Source organism: Arvicola amphibius, chromosome 13, assembly GCF_903992535.2.
Source record: "Arvicola amphibius chromosome 13, mArvAmp1.2, whole genome shotgun sequence".
In the NCBI taxonomy this organism is placed as follows: domain Eukaryota; kingdom Metazoa; phylum Chordata; class Mammalia; order Rodentia; family Cricetidae; genus Arvicola; species Arvicola amphibius.
Window position 1 is genome coordinate 68,238,418 of NC_052059.1, and position 14,063 is coordinate 68,252,480.

At 43.4% G+C, this 14,063-nt stretch overlaps 2 protein-coding genes across 5 annotated transcripts in view; both read left to right on the plus strand.

Annotated features, from left to right (window-relative positions):
• Positions 1 to 5,748, plus strand: part of Chd8 (chromodomain helicase DNA binding protein 8) — a 66,960-nt gene extending 61,212 nt beyond the window's left edge. For all 4 annotated transcript variants that reach the window (XM_038309839.2, XM_038309842.2, XM_038309841.2 and 1 more), the window contains 5 exons: positions 136 to 438; positions 2,000 to 2,113; positions 2,280 to 2,459; positions 2,819 to 2,935; positions 4,772 to 5,748. In XM_038309839.2, the coding sequence (XP_038165767.1) occupies positions 136 to 438; positions 2,000 to 2,113; positions 2,280 to 2,459; positions 2,819 to 2,935; positions 4,772 to 5,332 (1,275 nt within the window). In that variant the 3' untranslated portion in view covers positions 5,333 to 5,748. The remainder of the gene's footprint in view (positions 1 to 135; positions 439 to 1,999; positions 2,114 to 2,279; positions 2,460 to 2,818; positions 2,936 to 4,771) is intronic.
• Positions 5,749 to 6,487: 739 nt separating this feature from the next.
• The window catches only part of Supt16h (SPT16 homolog, facilitates chromatin remodeling subunit), a 33,950-nt gene continuing 26,374 nt past the window's right edge, over positions 6,488 to 14,063 (plus strand). Inside the window, exon 1 of the mRNA XM_038310365.1 lies at positions 6,488 to 6,666. Within this exon, the coding sequence (XP_038166293.1) occupies positions 6,601 to 6,666 (66 nt within the window). The 5' untranslated portion in view covers positions 6,488 to 6,600. The remainder of the gene's footprint in view (positions 6,667 to 14,063) is intronic.

The following is a 14,063-nucleotide window of genomic DNA, read 5'->3' on the forward strand; positions in this document are numbered from 1 at the left end:
AGTTTATTTCAGGATGTGATAGTATTACTTCCTTTCTGTCTTTTCATTGTACCTGCTATAACAATGGCGTGACCGTGGAGATGAGGGTTGCATACTATTCAGACTCTTAAAATATTATTCATTTCTGTCATTCAGGATCGTGTTCTGATAAACCGCATTGACCTCGTCTGCCAGGCTGTACTCTCAGGAAAATGGCCTTCTATCCGCCGGAGTCAGGAAATAACAACAGGAGGAATTTTGGGGCCAGGCAACCATTTATTAGACAGCCCCTCTTTGACCCCAGGAGAATATGGGGACTCGCCTGTCCCCACCCCACGAAGTAGCAGTGCGGCTTCCATGGTAGAGGAGGAAGCATCTGCAGTCACCACAGCGGCAGCCCAGTTTACCAAACTTCGCCGAGGCATGGATGAGAAGGAGTTTACGGTTCAGATCAAAGACGTAAGCTCAGCGTAGGCATTGAGAAGTAGGGGAGGACATGCAACTTGTTAACTAACTTAATTACTAGAATATAGCACTTGGGAGGTAGGGGCAAGTGGAGTACATGTGTAGACCGTCCTCAATAGTGAGACCCCGTCTCAAAAAAAAAAAAAAAAAAGGGTGGTAAACGCTGTAAAAATCAGAGTAAACTTAGGGAAAATTTTTTCATAAAGAAAGGATAAAAATGAAATTAAAAGATATCATAGGTTGTTTAATTAGAAATCATCATTTTTGGGAGGGAATGAACTAAACACTTCAGAAGGTTAAATTCTAGATCTGAGCCTGATTGTTTAAGTGTGAAAATACATTATAAGAAAGCTGTTCAAATCACACCTGAATATTTTGAGACATTAAAACAAAAAAAATTATTCTTACTAAAATTGTTTTTTAATCTTATATTTGGAGATTTCTATTTTTCCTGGTTACCTATAAGCCTTATGAACCTTACTGAAAGGGGAAAAAAAAGTGTATTAAATTAGTATGTAATAAGAACAGTAGGATTTTACCCATAATGACCTGCTATGCTGATGCTGGACAACAGTTCCTCGATATTTTAAAACTTAAATTAGCTGTTGTGGTCAGCTGGGGGTAAGAGGAGCACAGAGCCAAACCCAGCTGACAGATCTGCAACATAGGAGCTGAGCCAGTTTTAAGAGCCATGAGGCCTTTGCCTGAGACTGTGTCTCCTAGGGACCACTGAAGCTACAGTTAGCTGGGCATGGTGATACACACCTTCTGTGAGTTCAGTATCAGCCTGGCCTACATAGTAAGCTTGAAGAAAGCAGTGGTTCTTAAACTGTGGGTCATGGCCTCTTTAAGGGATGGTTCTTTCAAAGGGATCACCTAAGACCAATGGAATACATAGATATTTACATTATGATTCATAATGGTAGCAAAATTATAGTTTTGAAGTACCAATGAAAATAATTTTATGGTTGGGGGTCAGCACAATGTGAGGAACTGTGTTAAGAGATCACAGCATTAGAAAGGTGGAGCACCACCGATACAGAGACCCTGTCTCAAATTAAAACAAGAAAGAGAAAGAAGCTACACCATAACGTCTCGCCAACATGAGCCAATAAAGGACGACAGCAAAGAGACGTGCTAACCTGAGACAACTAAAGATCGCTGAGAATGGGAGACATTGTAGTTCTCACCACCAGCTGCAGTGACTGGGCATCCAATACCAAATGGTCAACCCTGAGAAACAACAATTAATGAAAAATGAGGCCATGAATTTGAAGGAGAATAAGGAAAAGTTTACAGGAGAGTTTGGAGGGAGGAAAGGGAAGAGAGAAATGATGTTAATATATGATAATCTAAAGTCTAAAAAGTAATTTTTAAAAAATAGAACAAAAACTGCATGGGGGCTATTAGTTGAAGATAGGAAATCTAAGGAAAGGGTTTCATTTTGTATCTGATTTCTATTCTTTGGTCATCATTGAACCATAGGATAGCCATTAGTCACAGTTTATTATAAGAACATCGATGTGATCTCTCGGGTGGGTCCTTGTCTCCACAGGAAGAAGGGCTGAAGCTAACATTCCAGAAGCACAGACTGATAGCTAATGGTGTGGTGGGAGACGGACACCCACTGTTCCATAAGAAGAAGGGGAGCAGGAAGAAACTGGTGGAGGTGAGCAGTAGGGAACCAATTGCCTCGTGAAAAAAACTACCTAGTGACTAGATCATTAGTAATTGATGGCATTTGGGATTGAGGTCCCATTGGCCCCGATTCCTTTCCCTCCCCACTCACTCCAAAGAAGTGTATGTGCTCATGGGGGTGGATTCTGGGTTTGCAGCTGGAGGTGGAGTGCATGGAAGAGCCCAATCACCTCGATCTGAGCTTGGAGACCCGGATCCCTGTCATCAATAAGGTGGATGGTACTTTGCTGGTGGGTGAGGAGGCCCCTCGCCGGGCGGAACTGGAGATGTGGTTACAGGGTCATCCAGAGTTTGCTGTTGATCCCCGATTTCTAGCGGTGAGTGGAGTTCCATCTAGCTAGATCTAAAGTTTCTTGGTATCTAGGTGTATGAGACCAAGAAATCATGCCACATTTTTTACCAGTTTCTGCATCTGCAAAATAAGAATGGTAACATCCAGTGTTGTTTCCTAGAATTATTCTGAGATTCAAAACACTGTAATATCCCGGGACTTCTTAAAACTAAACCCTTAATAAGTGTTCCTGTCAAACGATTACACAGACACCCTCCCCACCCCCTGTCTGGGGGCCAGAACCCTCTAATGGCAGTTTCCATGGCGACTGATTTTGAGTTATAGACGACAGGTTTATTGTCAAACAGACACTCCTCTATGGTAATCAATTCTTTTCTATTGCAGTATATGGAGGAACGTAGAAAACAGAAGTGGCAGAGATGTAAAAAAAACAATAAGACAGAATTGAACTGTTTGGGAATGGAACCAATACAGCCTGCCAACTCTAGAAATGGGAAAAAGGTGAGAGCGTAGCACTTTACTCCTGCTTTCTGACATGTCCTAGAGATTCCATGGTCGCTGACACATTTCCTTTCCCTCTGTATGGTTTGAGTAAAGTTACCTTGAGTTCAACAGAGAAATTTTATTGGTATTTTCAGCTGTAGTACTTTTTGGTGTTAAAGGAAGCATCAAGGCTTATCCTTGTCTTCTACATAACTAAGGAATTTTTTTCAAGTCCTTTACCTCTTTAATAGTTGGGTGTTTTAAGCTCAAAATAGTGGTGCATACCTTTAATTCCAGCATTTGAGAGGCAGAAGCAGGTGAATCTCTTGAGTTTGGGTTCACCCTAATCTACAAAGAGTTCTAGACCAGGCAGAGCCACATAGTGAAACCCTGTCTCCAAAAAAACAAACAAACAAACGGGGTGGCAGTGTTTAGATTAAACCCACTAACTTAATATAGAATTAATTAGCTCGAGTAGATTAGATCTATGTAAGTCTCTCTTAGTGTCCCCATGTACAGTTTTATATGTTTTATATATTGCTGTGTGTAGTATAATATATAGTTTATGATATATATATATTATTATAGTAATTTTCAAATATAATGTTTAGATTTGATCGTGTACATTCAGTTTAACCTATCAACACTTCGGGCTGGTGGTAAAAGTGCTTCCCGCTAAACTAGCCTTGATAACCTGTTCAATCCTCAGAGCACAGATCACAGTGGAAGGAGAGACCAACTCCATAAAATTGTCCTCAGGCTATCTCCAAACTCCTAGGCCACAGTGATCCTCCTCTCACTATCTTCTCAATAGCTGGGACTGTAGACATATGTCTCCTTGCTGGGTACAATTCTTAGTTCCACAATTCTTACCTCTTAGTCTAAAACTGGCAGCAATTTTAATGCTACATTATTACTGAGACCTGCAGGAATCTAGGCATTCCACGAGTGTTCAGTGTTCACTTTTCCGGTTAAAAGGGTGTGTTCTATGTCAACTACGTTTGGATTTTAAGCCTTGAAATATCCAGACTCAGGTACCTAATGTATGTGCTTAGTGTAGTTCATCCCATATGGTGCTTGGGACATCGTAAAACAAAGGTCTAAGGTAGTAGGTTCTAGCCTTAGTGAGTATAACCAAATTAAAATATCTAGGGCAGGAATTTAAAATTAGGCCGATGTAAGATTTATTTTTTTTGTAGAGATTTATTTGCGTGAGCTTTTTGTCTTCTCCTTTGTTTGTTTTGAGATAGAGTCTCACTCAGTAGCCCAAGCTGGCTTAAAAATAGCTGTATTCCAAGCTAGATGTCTTAGGCTGCCCTGCCCCTGTGTGATGATGCAGAACAACTGTTAATGTCTGTATCGTTGTGCTGCACATAAGATCACGTCAGGAAGCTGCTGGCCCTCCACACTCAGGACATTTCTCTGTGCACTACCTCACTCAGACCCCTTGCTAGCTAAGGAAATGGTTCCCTGCGATGAAAGTGTGATGGAATGTGAAGGGGAGAAAAACTTGGTCAAATATTGTTCTCACCCTCAATATCAGAATGCTTCAGCATTTCCTTCCCCCCATTACCACCAGTCTGGCCAAACTTGACTTTTGAGCAATCATTTCTAAGCTAGGTTTCTGGGTTGAGTCCTGTCTTCCCCTGCCCCCCACCTCCACTTTTTTTTCCCCCAAAACCGGGTTTCTCTATGTGGACCCAGGTGTCCTGGAACTCTGTAGACCAGGCTGGACTTGAACTCACAGAGATCCACCTGCCTCTTCCTCCCAAGTGCTGGGATTAAAGGCGTGCGCCACCACTGCCTAACTTAACCCCCATCCTTTTACTGTCTTCTTTTGTTCCTTCCACACAGGGACACTATGCAGAAACTGCATTCAATCGGGTTTTGCCAGGGCCTATTGCACCAGAGAACAGCAAGAAGCGTGTCCGTAGGACAAGACCAGACCTTTCTAAGATGATGGCCCTGATGCAGGGTGGAAGCACTGGGTCCCTGTCTCTGCATAACACCTTTCAGCACAGCAGTGGTAACCTACAGTCTGTGTCGTCTCTTGGTCCCAGCAGCGCCACTTCTGCAGCTCTGCCGTTTATGCCGTTTGTGATGGGTGGTGCAGCAGCGTCCCCTCATGTAGACTCCAGCACCATGCTTCATCACCACCACCACCATCCCCACCCCCACCACCACCACCATCACCATCCAGGCTTGAGAACCACTGGCTACCCTTCTTCCCCAGCTACCACCACCTCTGGTACTGCCTTGCGGTTACCAACACTGCAACATGAGGACGATGAGGAAGAGGAGGAAGAGGAAGACGATTTATCTCAGGGCTATGAGAGCTCAGAAAGGGACTTCTCACTCATCGATGATCCTATGATGCCAGCCAACTCAGACTCCAGTGATGATGCTGATGACTGAACCCCAGCATCCTCACTGCTGGTGGCTGCTGGATTCTCTTCCTCTGGCCCTTGGACTTTGGAAATGTGGGAGGGGCAGGGAACAATATGGGGAAACCCAAGACTTCAGGAGGTGAAAAGGAAAAGAAAAAAAAAAAAAAACTTGTACCCGATTGCTCCCGATTTTGAGAGGATTGGGTGGGCAGGGGAACTCCTAAAAAATAATAAATGACCACTTCCTCAATTCTGGGGAAGCAAAGGAGCCTAGAGCAGCTGGTGTGCTCGCCCCTCCTCAGACACCTCCATTAACCACAGACTATGTAGCGCTGGCCCTAGCCTCTGGCAGAGCCTGTTCCTGGCCAAACTGTGGATACAGCTGGAGGGTCAGGAACTGTTACCTTCCTTCCCCTTGGCATTAATAAATTTAAGTTAATCCTTTTCCATTCTTTCCATGTTCTGTTTGCTCAAACACAATATAAGTACTAATTTTAAGCATGCTGAATAATTTAAACATCACTCTCCAACAGTTCAGTAGTTATCATACCACGAGTAGAAAAATCATTTGTATTATTTGTATTCCTCTGAAGGTGTGTGTGTGTGTGTGTGTGTATAAATAAAATCGTGGATTATCGGCTTGTTAAAGCTAGGGAAATGAGCCAAGGTAAGGAGGTAAATGTTTTGAGTTGGGCTCCATTGTTTATAGACAAGGATGAATTTCTAGAATCACTTTTTTTTTTTTTTTTTTTTTTTTGAGTAACTGAAACCATGCTTGGGGAAAGCCAGAAAATGGTGTTGCTTTTTATGCGATACAGCAAAGGTACAGGCTGACAGAAAGGGTACTTGTCATAACTCGGGTCTCCAGGGGACTGGCAAAGCCTGGAGTTCGGAGCCCCTCAGTCCATTTGTTTCCTTCCATTCTACCAGTCGATCTTATTAAAGGAAGCTGCCCGGTCGCACGCGGGTCCCGCTCTTTCTGCTCCCCTCCCGCCTCCGCCCGGCGCTCGGGTCGGATCACGTGACGGCGGCCTCGGCGGCGGGAGGCGCTGCAGGTCCCGCGAGCCGGCTCCGCGCCCTGCGTCCCGTTGACTCGTCCACTTTCGCGGCTTTCTCTCCGCTCCCCTTCCGCCCCACAGAGCGAGGAGACGCTATCGGGACCCGGAAGCGGAAGGGGGTACCGTGCGGTCGGTACTTCCGGGTCACCGAGAGTGCGGGATTCCGGGCCGAGCGCGGGTGGCGGAGCTGGGACCTCGCGTGATTCTCGGAGCCCGACGGGAAGCGGCGTCCAGGGCTATGGCTGTGACTCTGGACAAAGACGCGTACTACCGGCGAGTTAAGAGACTGTACAGTAACTGGCGGGTAAGGAGCCCGGCGTCCCCGGGAACCCCACATCCCATAATAGCCCGCTTCCCGGCGCCCTTTTCCCTTCCGCCGCGCTCCAGCCCGCCCGGGTCCCGCCAGAATTACCGCCTGCGGGAAGGAGGGGGTGTCTGGAGCTTTTGGCGTTCCCCGCCTGCGGGCCTCCGCTGGAGTTGAGAAACAGTGCTCCCGCGCTCCGCTGCTTCACGTTAGGCCCGGCGTGGGTAACAGACCCGCGCCGGGAACCAAGAATAAAACGGGTGGGATGCCTCAGACCTGGTTCCCATGTCGGCAGCATACCCGGGGCACGTGTTCAAGAAAGGGCCGTGGAAGTTCCAGGGCTTCATCAAAGATGGGGCAGTTTTCCTGTTCTATAATCGCTCATAATTAAGAACTTATTTTTTTGTTAGTAACTTGTTAACTTAGCAAATGTTTTATTGATTGCCTGCTGTGGTGCTATCTGAACGGTCTAACATAGGTCTGGGCTCTGAACCTCTTGAGTGAGGAAAAATACAACCGATAAAAAGAACCTGAAAATGCCCTGATAAAATATCAACTCCGGTTTTAGCGTTGTCTGCTATCTTCCTGATTGATCTCTACAGTCTAATCTTATGCCCATAATTCCAGGATTTTGGAGGCTGAAGCAGGAAAATCACCAGTTTCAGGCCAGCCTGTGCTTAGCAGTCAGCTAGTCGCCAAGTACATAAAATTTATCATCTACTGAAGTTGGTTGTTACCTGCCTCTCATCTGAAAAAAAATGCTTGTCTATCTTTTAAGCAAGATGCGTTGCATACTGAAAGTAAAACAGATTCTGTCTCATTACTAAAAGCCATACTAAAAAAAAAAATTCTCTCTTCTGCAAAATTATATTTAATCAAAAAGGGGTTTTTTTGGTACTGAAAATTAATCCTACCACTTCGCACTTTATAGCTAACACCATTCAGCTGTCTTCCCTACCCGTGTTCTCTGATATTTTCTAATGGTCATTGCGTCCTGGTATGCTACGCGGATAATCAGAAGTTCTTGTTTCCACCATCAACCCTGAGATAATACACTTTTTTAAGTTTGTTTTTTATGCATATGGGTGTTTTGCACCCCGTGCATGCATTGCCTGAAAAGGTCAGAAGAGGGCGTCGATGCCCTGGACCTGAAGTTACAGAGGGTTATTTGCTATTGTGTGGGTCCATGTGAACTCTGGTCCTTTGGAAGAGCAACCAATGCTCTTAACCACTGAGCGCCTCCCCAGCCCCTGGGGGGAAAATACACTATTGGTGGATTCTGTAGTCTTAGAGTTCATCAAGGTATTTCATTTTAAGTCTGTTATAAATAACATGTTTCTTAATTATACTTTTTGTATCATGTCCTAACTCAAGTACAGCATCTCACATTTTTTAATTGAAATGCCTAACACATTAAGCCTTCATCTGAAAGTCATCACAAGCATGGAGCATAAGTCTTTAAGTGGTGAATTATTTACATACGGTTTATGCACAAAGTCATCAGAGTACCTGCTACAATGTCGGTGATGTGAATATGGCATTTGTCCAGAGAATAATCTTTTGAACTGATGTTCAAAAAAAGCATGTATGATTCTTTTTTTCTCTCAGATACTTTTAATCCGAAGTAAGTTAAATCTACAATTGAACTCATGGATATAGAAGGCTGATTCTGAGATCAAAGATTAGGGTATAGTTGAATGGCAGAGAATGCTTGCCTAATGTGTGGGGTCCTAAGTTGGACCCTCAACACCATGATGTTTTTTAATTAAACAAACAGGAGACCTTCATAATGTCTAGACCTTACTACTCTTTTATTATTTAAAAAAAAAAGTGTACAGGTATGGGTGCCACTGCTTACATGTAGTTAGAGGTCAGAGGATAACTGTAGAATTGTTTCTCTTTATCCACCTTTATTTGGGTTCTGGGAATCCATCTCAGTTTGGTAGGCTTGCATAGCAAGCATCTTTATCTACTGAGCAATCTCACCAGCCCATTTCTCATAATTCTTAAGACATTTGAATCTAATCCAGTCTTACCTCTTCTATTTTCAACATTAGAGCTGCTAAGAATAAAATATATTTGCAGTACCTGTCTTGTTTTTGCTTTAGGAAGTATCAGATGGTAATGATAGGTCATGAATTGGGCTACAGGCTTGTCCTGTGGCTTTTCTGTTTATTGGGTACCTATTCAAAGATTTTAAGCCTATTCTTTGTGATTGTTTTTAACCATTAATGTGATCTATACTACTCATGGAGGAGAGGGGAACAAAAATCCTTCCTGGATTTGTAGCTGTTTTGAGGAATGAGGGTTACTGTTCAAGCACCTACTAATAATTTGAGAATTATCTTTATCAGAACATCCTATGAATGAACTTTAGCTCTGCCCACCTGTATTTTTTCTTAAAGAATTACATAAAGTTCCAGAATTGTAGCCTTTGTTCATGTATGTAGTTACTTGCCAGCCGTTGTGCTGAGGTGATGGGCAGCTGTGACCCCGAAAGAAAGAAAGTCTACTGCAGAACGGATGGTTTGCCGTAGTATCAGATTGTCTGTGCTGCTTTCTGGCTTTTGCTGAGATTTCATTAGGGCTGTCTTTTTCTTATTCTGGATTTTCTCTGAGAGTAGTCAGCTGTTTTCATGGTTTGAGAAGATTTTTTTTTTTTCAGGAGAGTGGGATGTAGAGAGTTCTTGTATTACTTTTAGCAAAGCACTGAGTTATTTTGTCTCCATTTTTTTCATATTTGTTTTTTGTGTCTGTGGCCTGGCAGGATAAGAAAACAATAAATCAGCCGGGAGGTGATGGCACAAATTAATCCCGGCACTTGGGAGGCAGAGACAAGTGGATCTCTGAGTTCAAGGCCAACAGAATGAGTTTCAGGACATCTAGGGCTACACAGAGAAACCCTGTCTCAGAGATCCATGTACCTCACCCTCTAGGGTTCTGGGAATCCTAGGATGTCACGGTGCTCTGCTACCACTACTCCTTCATTAGTTTTTGTTCTGTCGTGATGTTTGTGTTTATGGGTGTTTTGCATACATGTATGTCTGTCTGGATGTGCCCACAGTATGATGCAGTCCTCTTGGTGGCCAGAAAGAGACGTCAGATGTCCTGGACTAGAGTTGCAGACAATTGTAAGCTACCATGTGGGTTCTAGGAACCAAACCTGGGTCCACTGCAAAAGCAGCAAGTGTTTTTTTTTTGTTTTGTTTTGTTTTTGTTTTTGTTTTTTGGTGGGAGGGGTAAATAAAAGCTTATGATTTTGTTGTCTTCATAACAAGATAGCTTAGAAGTGGACCGCTTGGCTTTTCTTGTCTCCTCCCAGTTCAGAATGCTTGCATCTCTCACTAGCCAACATTCCCTTAGATCTACAGTTGGGCTCGGTACTCTCAAATCTCAGCACAATCTTTGTAGTTTTGGCCTTTTTGTGGAAAATATGCTTAGTCTGCCCACCATGGCCACTCCATTCCCTGTCATCAGGCCACTTTCTCTGGGCTTAAGGAGAACCCTTGCCTTCTTGTACTGTATCACTTTGTGGGGCTGGTACTTGCTACATTTCTTACAGAAAGTCTAACGATCTTAGGGATGTTCATCTGTTCTTGTGAGTAATTTTGGCACAGAAAGTGCAACAATCACCAAGCCATCTCTCCAGCCCCCTCCCCCCCAACCCCTGGTTTTTGTTTTTGTTTTGAGAATATTTTATCCAAACGTTTTTAAAGATGGGTATGTAGAATGTAAATTTATCAAGTCTTTTCATATCTTTAAAATGTGTTATTTTTTGTGGTAGATAGCTTTCTACCACTCTTTTTTAAAAAAAAGCAAGCTGAGAAAACTTAAAATGAGGAAAGGCTCATTTGGGGGCTCCTGTTTTTAGAGGTTCTAATCTGTTGTTATTTGGTCCCTTTTCTTTTGGCATTGTGACAAATAAGTGTGCAATACAACCATAGAGGCGTCTCATCTCACAGTCCTGAAAATGAGAGGAGGGATCAAGGTTACAACATCTCCTTCAAGGGCACCCCTTACCTAACTGCCTTCCACTAGATCCGCCTCGCAGAGTGTCGTGGGAAGGAAATCAGGCCTTTGGCATGGGAATTTGGGTGGGGGGGTAATTCGTGATTCAAACTTTAGCGTTTATCTTTCTTTTGGATTTTTTTTTTTTAAGATTTTATGAGTGTATGTGTCTGTCGTGTGTATTATGAGTATATATGTCTGTCGTGTGTATTAATGAGTGTATGTGTCTGTCGTGTGTATTTTGTACCACTTGTATGCCTGGTACCCACAGAGGATAGGAGAGAGGGTCGGAGCTTCTGAAAGTGAAGTGCAAATGGTTGTGAGCCATCAGATAGTTCCTGGTACCCAAAGAAGACAGGAAAGAGGATCAGAGCTTCTGAAAGTGGAGTACAAATGGGTGTGAGCCATCAGATAGATAGCTCCTGGGAATTGGACTCTGTTCTCTGGAAGAGCTGCCATTGCTCTTATTTGTTGAGCCGTCTCTCCAACCCACTTTGGGTTAATTAAAAAATTCATTGGGCCAATAGAATGGCTCATTGGGTTAAAGCATTCACTGAATAAAACTGACAACATGAATTCGATCCTCAGATCTGACCATGGAAGGAGAGAACAAACTCTGAAAAGATGTTCTCTGATCTCTACAAATGTACCATTGCACACATTACCCCCTATGCACAATATAATTATGGGACCAGTGAGACAGCTTAATGAGGCACTAACTGTGCAAGCCTGACAACCCAAGCTCAGTCCCCAGCAGCCACACATGGAGAAGCAACTCCATGAATTGTTTTCTGACATCCACATGTGCACTGTGGCACGTGTACCACACATATCCACAGAAAATAGAGAATTAAAATTTCAATAGAGACTTTGCCTTGGGGCGCAACTGTAGCTTACTCAAAGCTATCCTAGATTGGCCGTACTTGGGTCCTTTACCACTGTTGAGCTGGTCCACCAATCCCAGCTGAGAGCCTTACAGCTAGTCAGGGCCTGAAAAAAATGATCCAAAGTGCTCAAATTGCCAGTTTCAAAAAACTCATTGTTGTGCAAAATGTTTGGTGACCACTGAAGTGGGAGTGTGATGGTTTATGTTGGGAAGATCAGAGGCAAGCATGACATTGTTGGTAAGAGTATTTGGTTTATTATTTAAATATATTAGACGGGAAGCAGATCTGTCCATAGAAGAATAATTTAGAAGGTGGATCACCTTTAATCTCAGCATTAAATAGAGGCAGATGCAGGTAGATCTCAATGAGTTGCAGGCCAGCAAGGACTGCATAGTGATCTTTCCCTTTTTTTGTTTGTTTTGTTTCTTTAAAGGTTGAAAATAATTTTCTACTCAGAATTTTGAGGGTACCATTTTGTCGCTCTTCAAGCTTTCAGTATTACTTTTGGAGAAAACCTGGTACTCCTTTTGAAATTTCATAATAGTGTGTGTTAGAATAGATCCCCTTTCCTTTACATTGATTTATGGGTTCTTTTATTTAATGTCAAATCCATGTCCTGTGATACTGAAACTTGAGTTCCCTCTGCAGTTACTGCTTTATTGCTTGACATCCCTGCCCAGTAATTTTATACCATTTGGATTAAAACTGGCAAATTTTTTAATTTTACTTTTTATCTGTCTTATTTGTCGTCTTTCAGTGCGTTGCTCTGACTTGTGCTGTTGATCTTTAGCAGCTCTGCCCTTATTCATAGCTCATGTGTTTGCTACACGCCACTGTACTCAGACTGCAGGGCAGTGCCATTCAGAGTGGAGCTTACAGTCCGCCACTCTGTCCTATAGTCGCTTTCATGGTTTTACATGTTTGTGGTAATAGAACATACGCTATGTGGCCCTTAATCTCTGCATTCAGGCAGGTGCTGGGTCTCTGAGTTCAAGGCCAACCTCACCTACAGAAACAGCCAGGGGCTGCAGAGAGGGAAACCCTGTCTCTCAAAAGACGTAAATAAATCCGTATGTACACAGTCTTGTGAAGTGTAGTGTGTGCAATATTGTTTAATAGAAGACTCTGGATAGTTAGTGATGTTACTGGTTGTGTGTTTGTTGCACTGTTTTTAGCATTGTTTTGGTGTCTCAGGGTTGGGGCAGGGGACTCCTGGAACTCATAACCATCCTCCTGCCTCTGTCTCCCAGAGTGCTGGGGTTATATAGGCATGCACTACCCCACCCAGCTAGTGTACTTACTTTCAAACACTCACTGGGGCCTGGAGAGACAGCTCAGTAGTACTGACTGCTCTTCCATAGGACCCAGGTTAGATTCCCAGCACCCACATGAAAGCTCTCAACCAGCTGCAAGTCAAATTCCAAGGGATAATCTCCCTGCCTCAGGGGGCGGGGGATGATCTCGGAAGCATGGTGTCCCATACCTGTGATCACAGGTCTTGGGAAGTGGAAGCAGGATTAGGATTAAAAATCATCCTTGGTTACATAGGAAAGTTTGAGGCCACCGTGAGCTACATGAGATCCTGCCTAGAAGAGAAGGGGAAAAAACTCATTGTAAAACATTGTGTTTGTATGCCTTTCTTTATGTGTGTGGGTGTTTCACCTGCATGTATGTCTGTGTACCATGTGCATACTTGGTGCCTGAGGAGACCAGAAAAGAGCATTGGTTTCCCCAGAACTAGAGTTACAGACAGTTGTAAATTGTAAATGCTGGGAATTGAACCTTGTCTTCTGGAAAAGCAACCACTACTCCTAATCATCTCTCTCCAGCATTGCCACACTTCTTTTCGGTTTTCCGAGGCAGGGTTTCTCAGAAGCTTTGGAGCCCATCCTGGAACTCACTCTGTAGACCAGACTGGCCTCACACTCACAGAGATCCGCCTGCCTCTGCCTCTGCCTCTGCCTCCCAAGTGCTGGGATTAAAGGCGTGCACCACCCCTGCCTGGCCCCACTATGCTTCTTAATCGTAGCAAGAGTATGTTCAATGTTTGCCTTGTGCCATCTATGTACTGCCCAGCTTGGGGAGAGCATACTGTGCTGTTCATATAATAGTGATATCACCTAGTGCTTGTTTCTCATCCGTTGTACCCCTGCTTTATTTTTTTTTTCTCTTATGGATTCTTTAATGAAAGATTTTTCAGCCCTGTCTTGGTTGCTTCCTATATGATGAATATGTCTATAGGCATACCTATATGATATCTCTCAAGTTTTGGCGATCTAAGAAACCAAAATGAAAGCTAAGTATGTTCGTCCATACCTATAATCCAGCACTTGGGAAGCTGAGAATGGAGGCTACATAGTGGGACCTTGTTTTAAGGAAAAAAAAAATAGAGTCTCCATATTCACAATAAGGCATTAAGGTACTGTATGAACAGGGCCTCTCATCTGGAAAGAGGGGATTGGCTATGTTTATTCCATAGAGAACCAGCAAATGTCAGCCCTG